The sequence below is a fragment of the Molothrus aeneus genome, chromosome 3 (assembly GCF_037042795.1).
Source record: "Molothrus aeneus isolate 106 chromosome 3, BPBGC_Maene_1.0, whole genome shotgun sequence".
In the NCBI taxonomy this organism is placed as follows: Eukaryota; Metazoa; Chordata; class Aves; order Passeriformes; family Icteridae; genus Molothrus; species Molothrus aeneus.
The window spans coordinates 16,382,530-16,408,146 of record NC_089648.1 but is presented as its reverse complement, the minus strand read 5'-3'; the positions used below and the strand labels follow the sequence as shown (position 1 = coordinate 16,408,146).

General features: G+C 43.5%; 2 protein-coding genes across 2 annotated transcripts in view; one reads left to right on the top strand and one right to left on the bottom strand.

The window, feature by feature from the left end:
• The window catches only part of WDPCP (WD repeat containing planar cell polarity effector), a 147,235-nt gene extending 146,549 nt beyond the window's left edge, over positions 1-686 (bottom strand). Inside the window, exon 1 of the mRNA XM_066547816.1 lies at positions 599-686. The gene's annotated coding sequence lies outside the window, so the exon portion shown is untranslated. The remainder of the gene's footprint in view (positions 1-598) is intronic.
• Positions 687-1,037: 351 nt separating this feature from the next.
• MDH1 (malate dehydrogenase 1) lies at positions 1,038-13,223 on the top strand. The gene is made up of 9 exons (XM_066546357.1): positions 1,038-1,146; positions 6,619-6,717; positions 7,520-7,616; positions 8,554-8,729; positions 10,045-10,167; positions 10,276-10,452; positions 11,565-11,678; positions 11,889-11,978; positions 12,346-13,223. The coding sequence occupies exons 1-9, from the start codon at positions 1,144-1,146 to the stop codon at positions 12,469-12,471; spliced, it is 1,005 nt and encodes a 334-aa protein (XP_066402454.1). The 5' UTR covers positions 1,038-1,143; the 3' UTR covers positions 12,472-13,223.
• The last annotated feature ends 12,394 nt before the right edge of the window (positions 13,224-25,617 follow it).

The following is a 25,617-nucleotide window of genomic DNA, read 5'->3' as shown; positions in this document are numbered from 1 at the left end:
AGGACCGAAGAAATTGCCTCAGTATCCATGCTTACTATAAGGACTAGAGTAAGACTTCAAACTAATCCTGCAGAAGCATACCGGGACCAGTGAGACCTTCACAGAACACTTAACTAACAGGGAATCCTGTCATGATCTGAGGGAAAAATCAGCTGTGCTATCCAATACCTTCTTTTACACCCTAACAACAGTTTACAAAGCTCTGTTCTGCTAATGTATTTCTACCGGTATCAGCCTCCCTTACAGCCAGACCAAAGGAATTTACTTCACTCAACAATTCGAAACACAAGTAAACGAGCAGCTTTATTTTTGTACAAATGATCGCTAGTTTAGCCACGCAGTTCTACCAGCGGAATAGCACAGGTAAGCTCTCAGCTTTCCCTGAAAATAAAAAGGAAAGGACCAAGCAACAGGATGGCAAAATTTCATGAAGTGTGGAGCGCCGGGAACGCGCCGGCAGCTCCCCAGAGGAGGCCGGGCGGCAGGGAAACGCGCGAGAAACGCAAGGGGAACGCTCTGCCCATCCCGGGCTCGCGGCTCTGGGATGCCCCGGGGGGATGCCCCGCCGGGCAGGGCCGGGCCGCGCACTCGCACCCACCGAGCGCTCCGAGTTCGCGGGGCGGGCGCGGGAGCGGCGCCGCCGGCACCGGGGCCTGTCCCGCGCGTCACCGCAGCAACCACGCGCGCCACCCCCTGCGCGCGCGCCACCCCCTGCGCATGCGCCACCACAGCCGCCCCCCTGCCGCCGAGTGCGCATGCGCGGCCCGAGAAGTCCACGCTTGCCGCAGCCTCCACCCCTCCCAACCGCGCGCACGCGCCGCGAAGGCAGCCGCGCGTCGCCCCCTAACGGCCTAAGCCCTGCGGCGCCGCGCGGCGCTTCAATGAATGGGGCGAGGTGGGGAGAGGCAACCGCCAATGGCGTGCGGGGGCGCGGCGCGCCACGCCCGAGGTACGATGGGAGTTGTAGTTCTCTTCGGCAGCCGAGCGGCGCTGGCTGGCGGCGACCACGACTACAGTCCCCAGGCGGCTGCGCGCGGCCGCACGCCCCGCCCCACCACGGCACCTCGGCGCGGCGCTGCCACGGCCGCAGTCGCGCCGCAGAGGTGACCTCGAGCAGCAAGTGCATCCGCCGCTCCCGCAGACATGGTCGGTACCGGGCCCGCGGCAGTACCGTGCCCCTCGGGTTCCTTCGGCTCGGGGCAGGGAATTCTGGCAGGCGGAGGTGACCCTGAAATGGCGTCGCCCTCCCCGCCCGGCCGCGCTGCGCCCGGGAGGGCCCGGGGATGAGGGGCAGGGGTGACCTGGAGGTGGTCGTGGCACCCAGAGAAGCCGGGCACGGTGGCGCCCCAAGGCTCGCTGCAGCCCCCGCCGAGCCGCGCCGGGGTGACCTTCCAGGCGGGGACGTGGGGTCGGTGCCGGCCTGGCGACAGCTCTGCCTGTCCCCGGGGCCGTGCGGGGGAGGGCGGGATGTGCCCCCGGCGGAACGCAGCGAGCCTCCCGGGCCCGGGCTGGCACTCCAGGGCTGATCGCGCCTTGTCCCGGCGCCGCGGCTGCTGACATTGCCTGCGGGAGATGGGGGGTGTCAGCGCCTTGTTCGTGAGGCGTGAAATGTTTTGGTGCGGTTCTGTGTTAGCTCAAGGGAAAGTGCTTGTGAAATGTCTTTATTGGTTCATCCCTGCTTGCTGTCGGAAATCCAGCTGTTTGTTCAGACTCTCTAGATTGTCAAGGAGTCCTAGTTCTGCTCTGAGGTTACAGAGGTGAACTGCAGTGCTTTGCTTTTCTGCAGCATGTGTACATAGATATATAAACCTGCACAGAGACCTTGCTTTCCTTTCTAGGCATGAAAACATCTCCGTGTTTTTCTAGACTCAATACCCTGTTACTCAAACCTTCACTTTCAGTATTTTGCTATAGAAAGGATGTTTGCATGCTCTGAAATGTGGCTTATTTCAGCTGTACCCTAAAAAATACCAAAATCTGTAAACTTTATGCTTCTTTTCCACTCCTTCTATTTAAAATGGGGATTTGCAGGAGTGAAAACATGACAGCAAGCTCTAGTTTGTATTTGAACTCTCGAAGCATTGAGACATGGATGAGCTGACATGGATGATCTGGTCTCACAAAGAACTTTGATGTCCAGACCTTTCAGAATGTCACTGTTTTTAGCTTGCCTTTGCTTTCAGATTATGCATGTGGTGTTGGGCAGAGGCTTTAAATTTCTTGAAATAAAATCATCTATCAGTGCAGCCACCATTAGCTCAATGAAATGGAAAATGTTTTACAGGGCACCTGTGTCAAGGTCGTTCCTTAAGGAAGAAATGCCTTTGGAATTGCTTTGGTCTCTGAACCACAGCGCTGGTGGTGTTCTTCGAGTGCACGGCTGCCTTGCTGAGACTCTCTGCTACATTTCCAAACATGTTTATTGTCACCACATCTCCGCTTTAAAGAAGGGAGAGCAAAGGGAAAGTTCCTTAGGCAGACTCTAGACTTTGGAAGAGATAAAAATTTATTTTAATGATTGAGTAATTATTGTAAAGCAAGATGGGATAGCGTAGTTGGCTGGAATAATGTTCAATATTCAGGAATAATGTTAAGCTGGTAGTATTTTATAGATGAGCTTATCAGCAATAATCTTTATGGAGATCTCTCATAACTGCAATTAGCAATGCAAAGTCTATCAATCACTTGTGTAGCCAGGATATTCCTGTCACAACATTTGATAGGTTGTGAGTTATCTTTTACTTACCTTTGTAACCTCCTGAATCAGTTTTGCAGTGCAGTGCTGTTTGCAGGTATGGCTCTAATGTTTTAGTTCTGCTGATATCAGCTGTAATCACAGAAATAACTGAAGCACTGAGTTCTCAAACCAAAGTGTGTGGGGTGAGTGCTAAGACCTCAACTTCCTCACTTGATATTGGAGGCTTTGCTTTGATCTGTGATAGTTTAGGAGGGGGAGAGATCCTACATTTGCTGGATTAGATGAAGAAGGGTACCTGGGGATGCAATGGTCAGTTGCTGGGGGCTTTTTTCTCATCCTTTTTATCATTACTTTTGCTGCTCTTTTATTTTCCTAAAGCTTTTTAACTATACATCGGTTGATTGTGAAGTGGGGAAGGCTTTGGAGCAAAATAGTTCAGCAAGTTGTTGTTTAATTTGTCCTCTAGTTCCTTTATACCTGAGAGTGAGTAAAGGTCACCCCTGCAGTTACCACAGCATGAAAGTCCTGCAGGAGCCAAGTCACGGGTTAAAGCGTCTGGACATGAATGTCTGGAACCTACAACTTCTGTTGGGGAGCTTCTCATTTCTCTAAAAGTAGCCTCAGACACTCAGTGGGACTAATTTTAATATGAGATGTAAGGGTTTTTTTGTGAGAATTATCCACATTTTGTAAGCAGCACAACAAAATCCAAAGTTTTTGGTTTGTTAGTCCAGCTTCTGGAATTAAGAGAGAGCATGGAAGTTTCTCTGATGCTAAATTCTCACAATTGGTGCAGGGGTAAAAGGGTCTGGGGAATGCACTGAATCCAAGGTACTGAAGGTTTGGAAAGGAAAGACAAGTAGGAAGCACTCCTCACCTTATTTTAGCTTGCGTGTTTTCCTCCTCCAGCCCCAAATGGGGGACAACAGGAAGGATGGTAGTAGGCAAACATAATTATTTTGACAAGGTGGAGCTGAGTCATGACTGAAGGTTTGGGGTTTTTTTTAGAGGCTAAATGCTAAGTCTCAGTAAAAAAATAATAGATAGTCCTGTTCTTACCTTTCCATCTTCTCCTCCTTCCCTCTCCTGTTGTTAGGCTGAATACTCACCATAATGCTAGTGGATAGGTTGCCATTTTTTATGTTTCAATCAGACTGGCTTATAAAGTTCATAGAATGGAAAAAAAAAATCTCTTTTCCTTTTCCCCCATTAGTGACACTGCTTTAGAAGAAAGAGCCTTAAAATCTTTCTTCTATTTACTGGAAATTCAGAAATCAATTCACAATTGATTTCAGATACCCTATAAATATAAAGAAAACATGTTTTACTGCTATCTGTGTGAGTTCTGGAATAGCTTAGCACAGGATCACTTTTTATATGATGGGGATTTTGCCAGGCCAAGGTTTTGCAGCACTGTAACTTTTCAGTATTTATTTTATTAACTAGTGTGGTTAGCTGCCTTAAAAGAGTGTTCATTGTTCCATTTATATAAATAAAAGGTAGATTCTTCTTAGAAACATGCTGAAAAGTTGGCTTTAAAATTTGATACACATCTTAATCTGTGTTGCTCATCATCATTCAGATGTTATGCTCAAGAATAGAGTACCAGAACTAGTTTTGAGATTTAAACCACTAAGAATTGATTGTCTGCTCTCCTTCCCCTCATAGTGGAGTTTCAAAACTATTGAAGAGGGGTGTGACTCGTAGTAGGAGGAGTTCAAAAGAGAATAATGCACTTCAACACCGTGTAATGGGCAACTGGGTAATGAGATATTTAAAGAATCATTCCCATAATGAAGGCCAGGTCTAAATCTGCGAGTTCAGTAGTTTACCTTCATAATTTATGCCCTGATTTTATCTCGTATGTGATAAAATGGGGTAGGTAGCCTAATTTTTTAAATTATCTAACAGTAGTGTGATGCAGCTGTGCTTGACCGGTGAATTCTGCAGAGAGAATACACTGGAAGCCCCACATGGTTTTCCTATAAATATCAGTGACAGGAATGCTAGTTGGAAAGGATCTGTAGAGGTCATAGAGTCTGCCTTCCTTCTTGCTCTATGTCTGGAAGTTGTCCAGTCCAGCCTGACAGCGAGACTTTTGCCACTGATAGATCATGTCATAGGTGTTTTGTTCTGGGCCTTGAAAACTGCTGGGGGTGAAGGTTATACAGACCCTCTGGGTATCCTGTTCTGCTGCAACAGTACCACATAATCAAGAGTTTTTCTCTTAATTTGTAGCTGTTGCACCCTGTTCTGCCACTACTGAGAGGTGTTGGGGGCAGTGTTATTTTTCTAACACTCTGTGAAGGTGTGGTGGTTTGCTGTTAGGTCTCCCTTATCCTCTACCTTTCCAGACTCTGTCCTGACTGCCTTTCCCTCAGCCTCATCTTACAGACCACAGAACCATACAGAACTCGGGTTTCCAGAACTGGACTCAGAATTCCATCTGCAATACACCAGCACTGAGTGCAAGGCATGTCTTTGCTCTGCAGCTTACACTTTTCATAATGTAACCCAGAATACAATTAAATCACTTCTTTTACATTCAGTTATGCCTGGTCTGCATGTCAAGTGCTCATCTTTTAATTTTCTGGAGAAGTGGGCTTGGCATTTCAGCAGGCTGATCAGTCTGCTTGTTCCTGTCCTAGCACAATCTGCCCCAGCCCTATTGCCTCTAGAGAAAAAGGGAAATACAAATAACAGGTTTACGAAATACTGGGTTATTAATGTCTTTTGCGACGTGGCCCTTTTCAATAGAATCATAGAATGCTCTGGGTTTGAACAAACTTTTAAAGGTCATTGATCTACCTCCCTGCATTTGGCAGGGACATCTTCAACAAGACCAGGTTTTTCAGAGACCTGTGCAATTTGACCTTGAATGTTTCCAGGGGTGGGGCAACTACCACTTATCTGGACAATCTATGCCAGTGTTTCACCACCTTTATTGTAAAGTATTTATTTCTTATCTTGGTCTGTCCTCTTTTGGTTTAAAGTATTGCCCCTTGTCATTTCATAACAGGTCCTATTAAAACGTTTGTCCTAATCTTTTTTGTAAGTCCCTTTTGAGTATTGAAAAGCTACCCTGGTACCTTCTCTTCTCCAGGCTGAAGAAGCTCTCCAGGCTCTTCTCCAGCCCAAACTCTTGCAGCCTTTAATTTTCAATATTAAATAACTTCTGGATTTCTCCCAGTCCTGGTTCTGCTTAACATTTTGCTACAGGGCAAGCCCTTATTCCCCTCTTATTTGCAATACAGTAGCATTTTGGCAGTCTTCTCCCAATCTTTTGGAGTTTTGGGTCAGTTTGACAAAAGACAGTTGTATTATGGATAGTGTCTGTATTTGTACATAATGTAGCTTTTGTCTGTGGATTAGTTAAATTTGCTGCCTAACAGTTTAGTGAGGCAGTAATTTTAAGTCCCCTAGATTCTTTGGTTTCTGGCATTCAATAAGTCTTTGGTTGCAAATAAGCATTCAAAATGCTTAATGGGAACAGCCCTTGAAATGGAAAGAATCTGAAAACCAATCAAGTGTCACAGCTCATGAAACTTCTGTAGTAAATTTCAAGTATGAATGGTTGGGGTTTATGTTGAATTGTCTTATGTTAACAAGGCAGTGTTGTTAAAAGGAATGCAAAATTTTTCAAATATATCACTATTCCCGGCATTTTGCAAGTTTTCCAGGAGCAATTCTTAAGGATCTTTTTGCAATTGTGGTCTGTTTCTGTAAAACCAAGCAGAGAAATAGCTGGTGGTTCTTGCAGAACCAGAAGTGTGATCCCAGGAGCTGGGGCTGATCCAACTTTAAGCACACGCTTTCATCCAGGTTAAATAATCAGAACGTTATTGCTGCAGTAACTTAATTTTAACTGGTGTGAGGCTGAGGTGTGGAGCTGTGGGTAAGGCTGTGTCATTTCCTTGCAGGGTGAACCTGTCAGAGTGCTGGTGACTGGAGCAGCTGGGCAGATTGCTTACTCCCTCCTCTACAGCATTGCCAAGGGCGATGTCTTCGGCAAAGACCAGGTAACTCTTGCACTGAATCCACAGAATTCACAGGTTGGAAAAGACCTTCAAGATCATCAAGTCCAACCCATGGCACCCAGTGCCACATCCAGTCTTTTTTAAACACATCCAGGGATGGTGACTCCACCACCTCCCTGGGCAGACCATTCCAGGACTTTATCACTCTTTCTGTAAAAAACTTTTTCCTAATATCCAGCCTGTATTTCCCTTGAGCAGCTTGAGACTGTGTCCTCTGGTTCTGTCAGTGCTGCCTGGAGAAAGAGACCAACCCCACCTGACTACAGCCACCTTTCAGGGAGCTGTAGAGAGGGATAAGGTCACCCCTGAGTCTCCTTTTCTCCAGGCTAAACACCCCCAGCTCCCTCAGTCGTTCCTCACAGGGCTTGTGTTCCCAGCCCCTCACCAGCCTCGTTGCCCTCCTCTGGACACACTCAAGTGTCTCAATGTCCTTCCCAAACTGAGGGACCAGAACTGGACACAGCACTCAAGTTGTGGCCTCACCAGTGCAGAGTACAGGGGAAGGATGACCTCCCTGCTCCTGCTGGCACAGGAATGAATGAATGTCAGAACTGCAGTGCCTGGGACTGGTTTCCTCATAGACACTTGGAATGGTTTACCAATATGCAAGTAATTTCTTCTTTAAGTGGGGAAAATGGGAGTTCTGCTCTGTTGTTGGTTGTGCTGAAGTTGTTTTCTGCAAATGGGTTTTAAATCTTGCACGAGGTAACAGCCAAGTACAAGACAAATTCATTTTCAAGACACATTGTGCCCAGCTTGCACTAAACCTTTTCTTTCTTTCCAGCCTCTTATTCTTGTGCTGCTGGACATCACTCCTATGATGACGGTACTGGAAGGTGTGGTGATGGAGCTGCAGGACTGTGCTCTGCCGCTGCTCAGAGGTGCCAAAACAATTTTTTTTATACCTCCAAGATGCTGCAGTACAATTCTTGCACTTATGAGTCCCTGTAGCTGGCAGGAAGTTAGGCCAAAGAAAATCTTAGATGATCCTTCCTTGGTTTTGTCTTTAGTGGAATATAATCAATTTAACTTAGCCTGTAAGCTAGGAAGAATAACATCAAATAGGTTTTGTGGACAGAACTGGCAATGGAGATACCTGGGTTTATATCATCTAATCCTGGGCTTTAAGCCTGGACAAGAAATTGTGAGATACTAGTGCATATGTGCATTGTATTCTGGCCCAGCCATGAAATATATATAATATATCATTGCTGTATTATGTATATAATATTTATTGCTAAATGAAAAAAAAAAATCTAGTCTTAGAAATATCTTCTGTATAAAGATACAAAATCAAAATACACTCCTCAAGCCATGTAAACAAGCTGAGTTCTGGTAGTTTAAACAAGCAGAAGAAAGGGAGCAAGTAGGAGTTAGTGTAATTACTATAACACATGACAAAAGAAGGATGTAGGTACCAGCTCTTGTACAAATCAAACCTTCTCTGCTTTGAAATGGAAAGGGGCAGCAAAACTTCACTTGTGTTGGTCTTTGCCACTGAAATTTTATTGTAAAAGTAAAGAAAAGCATATGTACTTATATACATGTTTTTAGAGGCAAATGAAATGTATCTTTTACATAGATTTCTCCTGTGTTTTCCACTTTAGATAAATATTTGTATGTAAAACCCATTTACTGGGATGTATGTAGTCTGTGGAAGTAGAGCCAAATGACTATTACTTGTATTTTTGGAAGGGGAAGGTGGTGGTATTGTCAGATTAGATTATATACTATTTATGCACGAAAGAATATTCCTGTTAGCACTGTGCCACGAGTGTTTATCTTGCTGAATTCTTTTCCCCATTTCCTTTTTTTTAGAGGTCATTCCAACAGACAAGGAGGAAGTTGCATTCAAAGACCTTGATGTAGCAATTCTGGTTGGCTCCATGCCAAGGAGAGAGGGCATGGAGAGGAAGGATTTACTCAAAGCAAATGTAAAAATTTTCAAGTCTCAGGGTGCAGCCTTGGACAAGTATGCCAAAAAGACTGTCAAGGTGAATATAGGAACTGAATTTAAAACATTAATTCTTTGCTATGTAGAGATCTGGATACATTGTAGAAGAATATTGCACAAGCAGGAGCCTGTTCAGTGTGGGCATTCCTTTCCTTATGCCCTGGAAAATAGACCACAGTCAAGGGTAGATAAGAAACAGAATGTTAAATTGGTGGATGATTTAGTCATTAATTTGTTTGATGAAAAAGGTGAGTCCTACATTGTATTGCTGTATTCCACACATACTCTGTTTACCACCAATTTGAAAAGCAACCCCATAAAACCATGTTTAAAAAAAATAAGCAGTCCTTTGCTTGATATCACTCTTCTCTAGGAGAACTGAATTAACTAAATGCAGCTGCCTACTTCATATCCATCTGTGTCCTTTAACATAATGACCCTTAACTTCAATATCAATATGGAATTACAGTTGCACAAAAATCAGCTTTATTTAGGTTGTTTGCATCTTACTTGGAGCATTAGAAGATTTTAATTGTTCTCTCTCAGATTCCTTCAGCGCAGTTAATGGGATCATGTGGCTGCTCTCCCACTGCTCTTAATCTCAGACCCAGACTCCGACTGTGCTTTGTAACTGACTTTTTAATGTCTGCTGATGAACTTCCTACGGCTTCTAGAGATGTGTTTGCTTCTTTATCCAGCTGGAATAAAAACTATCAATATAACTATTGTGGAGTAGTGGAAAATTTACTGAACTCACTTTCAAAAGGGGAAATACAAAGGGAGGTTTGCAAATCAGCTTGTGTGATTTAGAGTATATGGAGTCTGACATAAGTCATTCAAGGCACAAATGAAGTTAAGTAAAATCAGTTTTGCATAGTAATAAATTGATTTAAGTTGAGGCAGTGTTTTACTTCTAACTGCCTATGAACATTGAGATAAGTAAATGTTCTGGCTTTCTTAATTATAAAGCAATTATATAAAGCAGTGGCAGCCAGTCCAGAAAGCGTTTCAAAGTGGTTGGTTAAAAGTGTGCTTGTGTCTATCTCCCTATATCTGGTAGCATGAGGTTTGAAGCCAGGCTGTAGGTCAGTGTACAGATCTCCCTGGAAGTCTTGTTCCCTTTCACATTGGATGTCAAGTTAAAGAGAATACCTACCTGGAAAATATTTTTATGTGCAGTTATAGAAGATTGGGTGATTACGAACGACACAATTAAAAGACAATCTTGTTGAAGGCAACCAAGAGATTAGAAAACTTAACTTTTAGATAGCTTCTTTGAAGGCCAAGCAGTGTATTTCACTGAAGGGAGGTATTTGCAGAAATACCTACTTCATATTTCCTTTTTTCATTTTTAGGTTGTGGTTGTTGGGAATCCAGCAAATACCAACTGCCTAATTGCATCAAAGTCAGCCCCATCCATACCAAAGGAAAACTTCAGCTGCTTGACTCGTTTGGATCACAACAGAGCCAAATCTCAGGTAAAAAATGGCTTATTGTGTTATCTATGCTAATTACAGAGCAATGCTTTCAAAGAAACTTGTGAATTGAGAAGTTAAATCAATGGGACATCTTTCATTTCCAATTAGATTGCTCTGAAACTTGGTGTGACTGCTAATGATGTGAAGAATGTCATCATCTGGGGCAACCACTCCTCCACTCAATATCCTGATGTTAACCATGCAAAGGTAAATGTGAAAGGAAAGGAAGTTGGAGTCTATGAAGCTATAAAAGATGACAGCTGGCTGAAGGGAGACTTTATTGTGGTAAGATACCTTTTTTCTTTTTTTTTAATAGTCATTCTGTGATTGCGCTTTCTCCTTACCTCATCTGAAATTGTAAACAATGTAACTGATGTAGTGAAGCAGCTCTTTTCTCTCACTAGAATAAACCATCTTCAGATACCTTGTTGCTATCAGTTATTTGCCTTTGAAAATTCAAGGCAGGAAAGTCTATGTAACTTCTGTTAGAAGAATCTAACTGAAATGCTAAAATGATTCAGCAAAGAGTTTTGATCACAGCTTATGTGAAACTTGTGTGACACAGGAGCACCATTGCCATTTCACTATGGTGACTTTTTGGGGCAGTTTTGTAGATGAAGTGGGATTGATCCATTTGCTGCTCCCCACTCACCAGGAAAGGCCAGCAAATCTTTCCCTGCTCATGCATGGGCACACACACACATACACAAAGTCTAAATATGTGGCATCATCAGAACCATTTCTGAAAAGGAATCTGAAAAATCTAGGAAATGCCTGCAAAGTAGAGTAGTAATAAATAATAATGTAAGTTAGTAAAACAAAATAATGGTATTAATTGATCAAGAGCACAGGCTAGGTGGAATTGAAGGGAAATGGGTTACTAAAGCCCTAGATGATTAAAGCTTTAGCAAAACTATTAAATTTAAAAACTATTAACTTGAGTATAGTGAGGTAGGTTCAACTATCTTCAGGAATTAAATAAATTGTACGCATTAAGTATTGTGGGATTGAGACCAGCAAGTGTTTCACATTGGTATTCAGCAGAAGACCTTAATTGACAGTGTGTTGCTTGAGACATCTGCTCCTGCTGACATGCACAAAGTCTCCTGGGTGGGAAAAGCTTGAGGCATCTAGTTGGTATGAGTAGTCAGCTAGCTGTAAAGTTAAGGAATGAGCCTCTGAAACATTGTTACGTTTGTGTTGGCACAACTCTTCTCCATAGTATTTCTGGATTGTATGCCATGTTTGTTTAGTGAAAGAACTGTATCTTCACTGATACAATTAAATAATTACATACAATAGTCTTTCTTGGTGGCATTTACTAACAGCGTGTAGACCAAGCCATGGTTTTTCTGCTTTACAATTTAGTTATGGTTGGGTTTTTTTCTTAATTGCAGACTGTTCAGCAACGTGGAGCAGCTGTTATTAAGGCCAGGAAGCTGTCCAGTGCCATGTCAGCTGCCAAAGCTATCTGTGATCATGTGAGGGACATCTGGTTTGGCACTCCAGCGGTAAGATGTGGCTATTAAAGTGCATGTTTGCCTCATGCTTTCATTCTGTGCCCACCTCGCTGACCTCGAGTGTATGTGTGTTCAGAGGAAAGAATCTGTCTTTTTCTGGAGTAAATTGTGTCATAGGAGATAAAAGATATCATAAATCATGGAAATTTTGCCTGCTTCCAGCAGTGAGAAATGTGTTTATCTCTGCCTTTCTGCTTTCAGGGGGAGTTTGTTTCAATGGGAGTAATTTCTGATGGCAATTCTTATGGTGTTCCTGAAGACCTGCTGTATTCATTCCCTGTTGTGATCAAGGTAACTAGGCTGTATTTAAATCCATATATCTTCTGCACAACCTATTAAACTGTCATGTGAGCCTATTAACAGCAGTGTGGGACTGCAATTGCTGGGATGTGGGGGTTTAGCAGTCTCCCTTTCACAGAGAGGACTCTTATTAACCAAGTTAACTTGATTGTCAGTTAAGTGCTGGTGGTTAGACAAATACAATCTGACATGACTAGCTGATGCTGGTTGCATTGTTTATCTGAAATAAAATTAACTTCTGCCTGATGTGGTTCTTAGGGCCATAAGTTGTGTTTTTATGCCATAAAGTTTCTTTCATGCAGACTGAATGAAGCCTGTTCTTACATGGAGGGCTTTATGTTTGTTTGTTTTCAATCAGGACAAGACCTGGAAGTTTGTTGAGGGTCTTCCTATTAATGATTTTTCTCGTGAGAAGATGGAACTTACTGCTAAGGAGTTAACTGAAGAGAAGGAGACTGCTGTGGAATTCCTCTCCAGTGCATGACTAGGTCAGGAGGAAATACACAGTCATTTAAGAGTGGAAGAATCGAAAAGCCGTCTGTAGGTCTGCTACCAAGCACCAATACTGTATCCAAGTCAACTGTCTGTGGCCATTGTGCATTTTAAAGTTCATATGCTTACTGGTACTGTCGTGCCTCTTGAGTTATTAGCAAAATATTATTAAAGAAGTAAAACTAGTTTGTTGACCAAAGTTGTTGTCCATTCAATACTAGTTGCTTTCTGTGTATGGTACAGGATAATTGTTTGCCTCAGCCTTGGCTACTAACGCACAATCTGAGTTTTGATTAGAATTTGGCACTACTGGAACACATTCGTGATCACTTCAGCAGCCTCTGTCTCAACTGAAAATGAAATTAGAATGCCAGTAATTCTCTTTACACTGATAGTTCAGTGACCCAGGTCTGTCACTGCACAGACTTCAAGTAAATACATTTCACTCTGGTTATGCTTACAATGTTTGTCAATAGAAATATTAAAAGTTGTTTAATCAGATACTGGCTAAGACTAGTTTGTTGCACTTTATTTGCATGTTTTAGTTATGTAACTAACACAATTTGATAGTACAAGATAAAAAAAACCTTAAAAGCCTGTTTTAGGAAACTGAGGGAAACTAGTTTAAGCTTTAAGCATTACTGGCTTTTGCAATGACTAACATTTCCCTTTGCCTGAGTTGGTGTCTCTCCTGTTCTAATAGAAGTTTCTGCCTTGTACTAAAGTAAATCTTGGTGTGTCATATCTGGAGTCATCTCATTTTTCTTTTTTTGGTCTGTTTTCATTTAATGAGGATTTGAAAAACAGAACTTCTTTGACAAGAAAAGCAAAGGTTAAACTGAATGATAAGCAAATTGAATGGTTTTCTTTGAGGATTTACCAGCCAGAATGTAAAATAAATCAGCAAACATCAGTAAGCTTATCCAGAAAAATAAGTCTGCTCTCAGAATATTGCTGTACCTATTAAGTACAGTGACAATGATGCATCAGAGACTTATATGTAGGGAGAGAAAATGGGAAATTCAGAAAACAGGCATGTGCTGCAGCACAGGGCACAGTGAGTGAACACCATGAATGCTTATGAAGCAGCTGTTGCAAGCATTTTTGCATTTCTGCAGTCTTAAAATAGACAGGAAGTGTACGCAGTTGTATTTTTTTCACTGTTTTTCTCATTCCTCTGAGCCCCTTAGAGTTTAGTTTTCAGGAGAAAATTTCATACACCTGTCTTATGACAGTTTGGGCACTTCTGCAGAAATTAGGGAGGGGAGAAAAGCTGCCAGTGTGTTGACTGCCTTCTGGCAGTTCCATGCAAAGTCAGTAAAATCTCATTTCAACGTGAGCTCAGGGATCAAAGGAATTCATTGCAATAATTTCTATGCTACAATTTATTTTAAATAAGGTGTTTTTGCAGTGAATGCTGCAGGAGATGGCTCCAATGCACAAAGTTACTTGGTATAAAAAGGCTAAGTAAAGGAAAAAGTGCACATCTATGCCTGATAAATAAATGCTGCTAGTGTGCTTTGTGCCATACCTACTGTAGCATCACTACGTAGGGAATTAGCTTTAGGAAAGAAAATATGGAAGATCTGTCTCTTCAGGGCTTTTTGATGTCTGTTTTAAAGCAGCCTTCTGCAAGAGACAACTAATTTCTTGTTAAGTAATCCTTCTAACAATGTATCAGACCACTTCCACAGAAGCTCTGCCCTTGATAGAGTATCTCTCTCCCCTGATACACTGAACTTAAGTTAACAGTTGCACTGGCATTTACCTCCTCATGCTGAGTTTTAAACACTGTTTGTGTTCCCTCCATACTTCTATGAACCAGTTGAACAGGAAATCTCTCATTGCCCAAATGCTTTGCTATCCTGCTTACAAACTAATACATGGTGGATATTCTTTCTATTGGAAGTTACTCCCCAGTTACTGATGAGGTATTTCCAGGATATAAAGACTTTTCTGTGCAGGAAAGGATTTCACATCCATTCATTACTTGCTGATTACTTCTCCAAGAGAACAAAAGCCAGAACTTCAAGCAGCAACTCCTGAGTGAGTACATACAAGCATTCTTTGAGAAACAAATCCTAGGGGAAATTAGGGCTGGAATTGTCAGATCCACTTCTTGAAGGTTTCTAGATGGAGCAGCTGAGAACATTAGAGCTCCTCACTGAGTCTGTGTGTCAGCAGAAAGGCTCCCAGGGAAGGCTGGAAAGTGTTCAGCCTGATTGGCATGCCTTGTCATGGAACACCAAATCCCTGCATCCCAAATCCTGCCTTCCTGCTCCTGAAACTGCACAAGGCAGGCTGCTAATCTGATCTCTTTGAGCTTTCTTCACAGCCTTCCATTCCCAGCAAGAATTCTTTTGAGAGGGAGAAGAAATAAAGCTTTTCCCCAAATGAAAAAAAACTGATTCCAAGTTTGTCTCACATCATCCTTCTTCTCCCAGTACAGCTTTTCCTCCTATTTCTTACAGTAACTCAGGTGAAGTTGGAAACCCCAGATCCAACAAATGAACCTAAATCAACGTTATACTGGTGGTACCACAGAGCTTCACCCCTGGATGGAGTTATAAGGCATCACATCATCTCCAATCAATGGGTTTGAATCTCACTTTCCTCAAGGGAAGGCAGGAGAACTTCTCTGGCAAGTGCTTTCAGAGCACTGGATTTACAAACCAGAAGAAAGATGTCCTGAATGAGCTTAATAGAATTATTTCCTTTTTTTATTCCTTCCCTGCCCCCCAACCTCCCAACCCCCATTTCCTGTAGTTTAGGGTCTTTTTTTACATCTATAGACACATTTTGAATTCCAAGTAGCAAATCCTAGAGGATAGCTATACCTCAGTAGTAATAAAAGAGGAAGTTACATAAATGTAACTTTGCAGCCAAAACAGCAGATATTTTAAGTACCACATTTTATTTAAAAATTAAAAAAACAGCATTCCAACAGTGCTTTAAGTGGCAGCTTTGCATAGCAGCATAAAAATGCTGCTGAATTAGAGCAGAGGCTGAGCAGTCAGCTGCTTAAAATAAAACTCTGTAACTGCAGGAAAATAGAGGAGTGAACAGATAGAGATGCAGTCTTCAGCTTAGCCAGAAATAAGCCCATTGTTTTGATTTTACAGAATCTTTAATTAATTTATAACTAAAAACTTAATTGCACAGATGCTTTCTTTTTTCAAGTCTGCTAACCATAATCATAAATGCCAAGACCACCTTAAATCCTAAATAAATTATAAAATGAATAAATACAAATAAAAGTAGTTTTACAGTGCAAGTTTGCTTGGAGCCTCCAGATGGAGCTAGTAGAGAGGGAGTCAGACTCGGAAAACTTTTTACTCCTCAACCTGTAAGCCTGGAGAATAAATACCTGTCCATGAGAAAGCAAACAAATCCCATTCTGCAAGGGGCTGGGGGCCCAGGAAACTCTTGGACAGGAGAGGGAAGGTTTTGACAAAATACCCACATTCTCACCAGTGTGGACACCTGTCCACATTGAGATGTCCAAATCAAAGGTGGCTTCTCCAGGACAAGGACAATAACCTTTGGATGCACTTGGCACTACCATTGCTTGACAGATGCCCCTCTCTTCCATTCCCCAGTAAAAACAGCACTTGAGATCAAGTTATAAATTCAGGAAACAAGTTTTGCTGTTGGCCCACAGCAGCCAGATGACCTGTCTTTGTCCTTCAGCTTCTTGTAGCAGATATTTGCAAAAGAAGTTGAAAGCCCTGGCAGGAGGATGCTGTTCGGGGCGTGGTCAGTCCCCTTTGTAAGTGCTTTGGAAAAGGTGGGATGGCCATGCACCAGGTGACACTGGCCTGAGAGGCAAGTGGAGCAGGAAACACAGGCATCTCTTCATCAGCAAGCAGACCACAAGACAAGTAATCCTGACCCGTTAACTTCTCCTAACTGGAAAAGCTAAATCCAGGTGAAGGTGGCTGTGCTACTTTTGTGGGCTTTCAAGAGAAAAGCATAAATCCTCCTCATTACAAAATACCATCATGAGAAAACCCAACGGTGTTTGGTAACTTCTCTTTGGTGTGGTCTGGTGCTGCTGCACGATAAACATCTGCCTTTTCTGAGAACCAGGAGCTCTGCCTTCCTGAGGAGAGGTGAAGGAGATGAGCCAGAGGCCACCTCTGTGTGTTTAGGGCTTGTTGATGCCACTGAATGGAAATACCCGGAGGAGGGAGGAGTCAGACATGGTTAGCAGGCATTCCCATTTCTCTCTGCAAAGCCACAGGAGATGAGGTTGGCTTTTCTTGCCAGGTGCCAGGCATTTCTCTGCATGTTGCACAAACAGAGAGATAATACAAACTCCTTGTATGCTATATACTCTTGTCTGGCTGCATCACTGTGAAACTAGACATGGGGTAAATTAAGTTTCTTGTTAGTGTCCAGGCTGGTAACAGTGAAATCTGGTAAAATGTTTGATCTCAGCCATCCCAAACCACATCCCCATGAGTGAACTCCTGGCAACACCTCTCCAGTGCCTCAATTCCCTGCCCTTTGTGGAGCTGGGTTGCTGTTCATGGACTCACCTGCACTGGCCAGCAGGAGAAGGCAGCAGTCAAGCACTGCTGGTCAAGGGCATCTGAAAGGGTGGAGGGGGTTCAAACTCAGCCACTTATAATTTCACTAGATGCTAAAGAAATCGTCAGAAGAGTTGGTCTACACTTGTCCCCTGTACTTCCTTCCTCCAAATTTGACTTCGTATCTCTCCTCCCGGCTGTCACACTGACAGCTAAAATACTTTGCACGGGTCGTGGCGCTATGAAGAGGTGATCCCTTAAGGCAAACCAAAGGTGCCACTTGAGCCACGAGGTGTCCCCACAGGGCAGCTGCACGGCCTTGAGAGGACAGAGGGGGACCCACGGGAGAAGACACAACCCTGCAGTTCTGGGTATGAAGTTCTGATTCTTTATTTTTCCTTTTTAATTTTTTTAAAGTTTTTTTTTATTTTTAGTGGTGAATGTCTATTTTTGGCTTTTGTTAGAAACTGTCCTCCCCTTCCATTTGGGAGAAAAAGATCAAATCTTTCCCAGTCTCTCTAGGACCACTAGCTGCAGTAGGTGCAATACAGGAAATCAAATGTTCTATTTTCCTTATCCTTCTCTGGTCCCACTGCTCTGCTGTTCTCAGTGTGCCTGCCAGACAGAGGTACAGAAGTGATCTAGAGAAATTATGCTTCTTGGCCAAACAGTAACTTCCTCCAAAATGACCATTTTTTGGCACAGAAAGTGTCCATCCTAGTTCCTGGTCTTTTCATTCAGAGATTAAAAGGGCTAATTAGAGCAATTAAGGCAAACCAACTCCTTAGGGAGATGACAGCAAATGGGACTTGAGGGTACCAGTTCTTGCTGCTGTATGGTTATTTCTACAAGGTGAGATTAGGAAGAGTTCCTTTTGTGTCCCAAACTATGCAGAATTTGTGCCTTTTTCTGAACAGCTCAAATCCCCTCAGGCAGAGAGGACAGGAGAAGCAAGAGCCCTTTGTGAAGTTCTGAGCTATTTGGTAGACAATACCAAAAGCACCACCTTGATGTGAAATCAGCCTTTCCTTCTTTTTTGCTTTTGACCCAAGCACAGAAATGACATGCTTCATTTTGGTGCACAGAGAAACCTTTGATGATGGAATAAAACCCCAGACGTTTCATTATTTTTGGTGAGTGGTGGGGAAAAGAAAGTGTGTCAGAATGTGTCAATTTTGCACTTGACTATTGGGCCTCCCACCCTTCCTGCTATTAATTGAACACAGGGTTTGGCTGATAATGGGGCTCTTCAGGCAAAACTGGTTGTTTTGCCTTCAAGACTAGAGAAGTAAACAGAAGAAATGTCTGTCAAACTGACAAAAAAATACCTGTTGGAGGGTCTCTCCAAACCTACAAGCTGTCTGCATTGAGATAGGGCTCAGAGTAACCTCTGCCCAAAGTCCCTGGTCCTTCAACCTGGTCCTGTAACTTGGGTGATGACCTTGGCCACAGGATAAGTGGGCTTATCTTGGCTCCTGGCATGGAAATTGCTGACAGGGAATGCAGGGAGCTGAAGGGGCACGCAAGTTTATCGCTGTTCCATATCAGCTGTGGGGAGGTATCCCACAGCCAAGGGGTAATTGCAGCTCCTCTTCCAAATCCTAGACTACAAGTGACACTGCAAAACATCTGGGAGTTGACACTTGTCCCTCTTGAAGCACCCCAGAGATGTGCTTCGTTGACACATTCATAACACAGATAATCATGCTTGAATTCTATGGGGGAAAAATCTTGTGGGAAATATGCCTGCAAAGGTTTCCTTACTGTGAAAAGTACCAGTCATGAAATCCCCAAACTCTTCATCCATGAGAGAAGGGTTGCCACGTTCCCGACTCCTACTGCAAATACTTCCTTCATGCCATGAGTCACCTGGTTCCTGGTGTGCTCACAGAGCAGGTGATGAAGCCCACACCTACCTGGGTGTAAAATATCTCTTGGCAAAGAGAGTGATACCTGAGCAAATAATCTGTCACCTAATTCACGTAGCTACTACGTGGTGCTCCTCTGCCTGGGATTCTGGCAGCACTCCTGGGAAGCAGGAGGGAACGGTCAGGGAAGCGAGTACAAAAAACACAAACCTCGTATATCCTCAGGCAAACAATGGAACAAAAGAGAATAGAAGAGTAGTAAAAAAATAGTAAAAGATTACTCAGTGTTTATCTTGGTTTTGTTTTTTTTTATTCCACTGACAAGGCAAACATTGGGGTGTCATGGCACAAAGGGACACCTCAATATATATTTTTTTAAGAGTGTCAGACTGAAAAAGGTCAAGAAATGCAGTTGGAGTGACTTCAACCTGAAAATCAAAGCCACAGAGATGCAACCTGATCAAAGCTGCCCTGTGGTTTCTCAGCCACTTTTGCTATTGATTTTTACAGGGTTTGGTTATGGACCTTGATAAAAGCAGGGCCAGACACAAAATCAATGCTGCTTTTCACATGTATTTTTCAGTCCATTATATGTTATTGGTAGCACCTGGTATTTTTCATCATGACAAGTTTTTATCTTCCCCTGGTTAGTTAATGTGTTTTGTCTTAATATACTTTTTGCCTTTCCAGTAGGTAACACTGTACTCTCCAAACAACTTATCTGTAATGACATCCCTCATTTTCAGTTGTAGCACTCTTCTCCTTCTTTTTGCATGGTGCCTTTTTTCATCTATCATCTTCCATTTGCTCCAGATAAAAGGTCTATTCTTTTGTTCCCCATTTTAGAATGTGTTGAGAATGATCTTGTGTGTGTGAGCTTATGAATTCCCTTGGTTTGGCCTCTACAGAAGGCTCTAGCACAAGTTGAAGAACCTTTTGAAAGCAAAGTGAAGGAAGTTAGTCAGAAACAACAATTTGGATTTCAAAAGATGGGAGAAAACAAGTAGACGTATTCAAAGATACTGGTGACTGAAGTGCACAAAAACACTGGCAGAACCCCAAAGAGAGGTGACAGAAAAAAAGAAATGTGTGATACTGTTAGAAAGACAACCTGGCCAGGAGGATGAGGACATTACTTCAACTTAGAAGGAGCTGGTTAAGTGGAAATGAGAGGAGCCAGGCTGGAAAGAGAGCCAGGCTGGTCTGAGGGGTAATCCCAAAAGCTACTGAATCTGGGAGAAGGGGTATAGTGGCAGAAATAGAGAGAATTTAGAGGAATGGAGGAAGAGGATGAATTAGCCCTGTGCTGAGGAGAAAGCACATGATGAGATAGGACAGAAGGTGTTGGTGGGAGGTGGAAGTAGGACAGACAAGAGGTCAGGATGTGGACATGTCAGCTGCATGATGTCCCTCTCAGGAGCCGGCATGCTGCTCAGGCAATTGTGCGATGAGCAGCAGCAGTGTCACACCCAGCATGTCTCTGAGGGAGGCTGGCAGTCACCAAGCCCCAGCAAAGGCCACAAGGGCACAGCTGTGGAGCACGTGGCAGGGGAAGTGTCCGTGTCCATGTCCGTGTCGTGCGGTGCCTCCGCTGTGTTTGCTTTGGCGTTGGCAAGGCAAACGAGATCAAGCAGGAGAGAAGCAGAGTGCAGATGGCAGCCAGCATGGCTGGGGGTGGGCTGGGTGTCCTGCCTCACTGGACTCACAGCATGAGAGCAGAGACAGAGGGAAAAGTGTTGCTCGGACAACTCCAATCAACACTCCCAGGGAGAGGTCTGGGCAAAAGCCAACAACAAAAGTTGCTGGGAAGGCTGAGGAGGAAATTGTGCAGGTTAAAAAGTAAGACTCAAGCAGTGACAGCAAGAGAGCCACAGTTGGAAATGTCCCTGGGTACAGAGCTGGGGCAGGGCTTATGAAATTTTCCCAAAATTCCATGAAAAAGGATATTCCTCTCATCCCCACCAAGCCAGCTATTTCACAAAGCTATGTGCTTTGTAAGGAGCACATGGGATCTGTAAGGCTCTTGTCCTTGTTCCCACGCAGACCTTTCTGTAGCAGGATCTGGACCTAACAGGAGTCCAGCACAGCTCAAGGTGAGAGTCTGGAGGGCAGAGGACAGGAATTTCTTCCCTTTTTGGGCACAATTTCAGCAGCCAGCCAGCCGTACCTCATGCCCGGTCCCACCCAGGTGTGCAGGTGCTGGAGGCGAGCGGGTGCCAGCTGGCTCCTTCTCTGAGATGTGAATGCCTGGCGTGTCCTGCAGCAACCCTGGGGCTGTGGCTTGCTTGGAAATGCAGCCAAACCCCCCAGCAAATCTGCAGCAAAAAGACAACGCAAGAAGAGGCAAGAGTCCGAGCTGGAGAAATTAGCATCAAGCCATCCATGCTGTTCCCATGTGATATTCTACCTTGCTTTTCTAAGGCAGACCCCAAGCACCTAAGTTAGGTGCTCTTGAGCACCTAACTAACATGGAGCAATCAGGAAGTGCTTCACCTTTTCTCCTGACTCATATCCTGCTGTGGTACACTGGGTACACAGAAGCAAAAGGTTGAGATATCTTTCAGGCCACCATCCTTTAGTCAGGTTCATCCGAGCCCATGAGTTGAGCTGCCAGAAGACTGGGAAGGAGGCAGCTCCCAGGGTACCACAGTTCCAGAAAACATGTGCTCATTACATCAAATGGAGGCTGCACTTTGGTACTCAGACTTAAAGGCTTCTCTTCCATTTATGCCACTTTGACTGAATCAATATTATAAAAAGACAAATTGCTTGGCCAAACCACTGTTTCCCTTCCAGACTCCCTGGGGTGAACACATTTGTGTTAGATTTTATACACAGGAACAAGTTTTTCAGAGATTTGTCACATTTACATGAGGGGCAGAAGGAAAAAGCAAATTATTAATCCACACCATTCCCATCTCTCTCTTGTCATGTCATGGAAGATATGATGGGGTTCTGAGAAGCATTTCCGCAATCCAGGTCTGTTTGTTCTCCCTCAATAACTATTTTAACACCCCCTCTCTTCATAGCTGTATAATTGCTACTAGATTGGAGCACTTGAAGTGGTCTTCAATTTTCATCCAAGCAGAAGAATGGGAAGCAGATCATAAGATAGAAAGGCCTTAACTATGTTTGCATCCAGTATCTACCAGCCCTTCTTTTTGTGTGGTTTCCTCCTGTTTTTTATTATTTGATTCCAAATTGGTATCATTCAAGTGACCATTTCACAGGTGAATCCAGATTATATTTGCTACATATAAAACTGGAAGTGATACTCCAATGAAGCGCTTTGTAAGAGTTTTAAGAGAAATTATGTCAGCTTGGGAGAAAGCAATGGTTTGGGTGTCTCTCCCTGGAGATTTTATTCAAACAACTTTTCCCAAGCAGTCATAGAGCAGACAGAAAAGAACTGTGATTAAAAAGAGCTTACAAATCAATCTCAAGGTTGAATCAGAGCTGGAAGGGTAGATTAGATGTTGTTATGTTATTTATGTAGCTATTCACCCTTCCCAAAATGGCAGGATGGATTCAGCTCTGCTGAAGGCTTTATTCATGGTCAGTACTGTGCATAATAACTGAGCTCCCACATTGCTCAGCTCACCATAACCACCACATTCCTGGGAGAAAGAGCATGTGTTAGATCCAGAACAAAGTGGAGGCACTGCAATAATTGTTAATATTTAATCACCAGGAGTTTTCCAGCCCTCTGGCAGAAGCCAGAGCTGGGGAGCACGTCCTCTGTTCACAGTGAACACACACTGCCCTGGTAACACAGAGGACAAAACCTTAAACTTCTCAAAGTCCCTTTGATAAGAGAAACTGAGTCAACCTGGGAGCTGTTGTTCCTAGAAAAAACACTAAAAACACTAATGAAAGTGAGTTCTGCTTTCTCTGCAGTTGTCCCTCTTGATAATGAGCTGGATTTGAAGGAAAACCAGGGATTTCCATGGTTACAAAGAGAAAAAAATCCCACTCTTTCTAACCACCTAATGAATTTCTAAAGCAATATTTAAGCTGAGTTGTGTTTATTTCACCTGGTCTCCCACTCTGCAGGGCTGCCAGGTGATGGGCAGACATGGTCATCCATAGCCATCTGGGAGAGGCAGATCAGCTGGAGCCAAGCCAGCCTTGGTTTCCAGCACTGGCATTTGCCCAGCCCTCGTCAGCTCTCACCTTCAGGAGAGACGTGCGATGGTGTCATGGGTCTTGTCTGCTGTCATGACAGCCAAAAATATGGGTCCTGACTTCCAATGATTTAGAGAAGGAGTAGACAACAGGTGGAAGACATAACATTAGAAAGGAGAGGGTATTTTTATAGCTTTTTCTCCAAGGAAGCTGTTGAGCCAACAGGGATACATGATGAGATAAAAAAGAGGAGATTGGAGACACTTGGACAACTTCAGGCAATGAGGCCTGGACAATGGCAAATGTCACATCCCTGTCAGGAGCCTACCCAAGTCAGAGTGAGATTTGGTAAAAAAGCATCTATGGAGAAGAGTGCCAATGAAGTCTGTCTTTTAAATTTACAGCCTAGGAACAACCCACTTTACAATGTGGAACACATCCTGGATTGTTGCTTTTAGGGAATCTATGTCATTTTTCCATCTCTAATTCAGCAAATAGCTGAAGTTTCTTACAGAGCTTTTTCAAGAAGATGGTAAGTCACTAAATCATTTTGTCACATTTTCCCCTGCAAAACTCCTGTCCTCTCTGCCTTGTCTCTGCCAGCATGTGAGCATCTTCAAGGTCCCAGTGTCCCACACGACAAATGCCACAGCTGCTCCACCTCATCCTGTTTGTTCCATTTGAAAAAGTGACGTTGGAAAATCGTTTGCCTTCCAGCATTACCTCTGAGAACCCACTCTGACGGGGCAGCTCCACATGCCTGTCTCACCCTGGGGCCAGTGATTAGCAGGTGTTGTATTAGAGCTGCTTAAGTGGGCTCAGCCTCAGAGGCTCAGCTCTATTTATAGCTGAGTTCACCACCAGGGCTGTGCCAAGTAATGGACACGCTGTGGGACATCATGCTCTGAGGTTCCTTACAAATCCTTGCAGTCCCCCAAAAGATATTGAAGTGCGTAAGCACAAAAAAATGCACCCTTAGGACCCCAAATTATTACTCTTGGTGCTCCCACAGAGCCACTGCACTTGGCTTTGGGTGGTACCAGGTCCTTAGGTTTGCCCCCAGAGGGTGGAAGGGCCAACCCATGGGAGACTCCTGCCTGCAGCCTGTGGAATGAAAAGGTGGAAAGGTGGTTGCAGGGGATTGCCATCCCAAACAGTGAGTGCAAACAAGGGCACGTTGGAAGAGAGCCTCCAGCAGGGTGTTATATGTGCCTCCATCTGGGTCATCTCTCATTTTGGGAGAGGTGGCAGGGCTCACTGCCACATCTCCCAGGAGCTGAGGAAAAGTCACACCAACAAACAAGGATCTATTTTAATCATAGCCCTGACAACTGTCCCTTCTCCACAGGGGTTTGAAATGTCACCTTAAAGACAGGGGACTTGGTACATGCTGTACAGCTTAATGAAAAAAGTCATGTGGAGCCTCGTGGATAGAAGTTTGCTGAAATATACTGGGAAAATTAAGCACAAGTCACCCTCTGTTTGGGTTTGGCATCAACACATTTATCATACTGAAGTCGTTTTCTATGTGGTGGTAGTGAAAGGCCAAATTCTGTCTCTGCGTAGTCAAACACATGTGCTGTCATTGAACTGGGACCCAGGACACTACAGATGGATTTATTTACTTCATCAGGAATTGCTGCCCCTTGGTAGCAGCACACAGTTCTTTAATACCAGCTGGATGTGAGCCCCGGTGGAGCAGATTTTGGTTAGTGTCCCTTGCAGTTTTCTGTGGGTACTTTAAAGTCCAGACATGCTTAGCCCCATTATTTCCCATGAAAATGGTGAATTTCTTAGTGGGTCTCATTAAAGTCCAAATTTACAGTTCAGTCTTGAAAAAAAATTATTTAACAGGAAAAATTCCTGTTAGAATTATTAGAAGGAAGCATCGGACTCTGTGATCCTTGTGAGTTCCTTCCAACACAGGATATTCTATGATTGTACAATTCAGAGAGGCAATGTAGAGTTTTAATCATCACAGCAGTTTAAAACTTAAATTCCTCCTGGTGTTCATTTTTTTCCTTGCATTTTGCCAGTTAACACATAGGAGCAGAATTAATTACAAAGAATCAACTTTTACAGGTTCAGTCCAAGTGCTGCTCATATGAGTACAATTGCCTGCTTATAGCCTTCTTCAGAGGATTAGGAAATTAAATCTCTTTAACTGAAAAGCACTGGCTATCTAATTTCCACTTCTCATTTCATTGACAGAAACTGCAGAATATCAAAAGAACAATATATGGTAAGAATTCATGGTACGTATTTGGCATCTGCTCCCAATAAAGCATTTGGGGAAAATTGGATAAAAAAGGAGGTCAGGGACCACAAATAAGAATAGCATTTCTTAAGGACCGATGACAATAGATGCTCTGTCTCCTGCACTAGGAAAATGTACTAGTGTTTTACTGCTGTGTTTGTTATTTAACCACAGAGCAACTCACAGCCACTGAAAATATTCCACTGAAGACCTAGCATGCTGCTGAGTCCAACAAGTGTGTATTTTTAACAGGGAGAAAAAGCAGAATTGTCTTCTCCTCCCCACCTGAAAGGGGTACAAGAAGACCAACGCTGCAGGAGCCGGTGGGACTGGGGTGAGGAATGGCTCAGTAACCC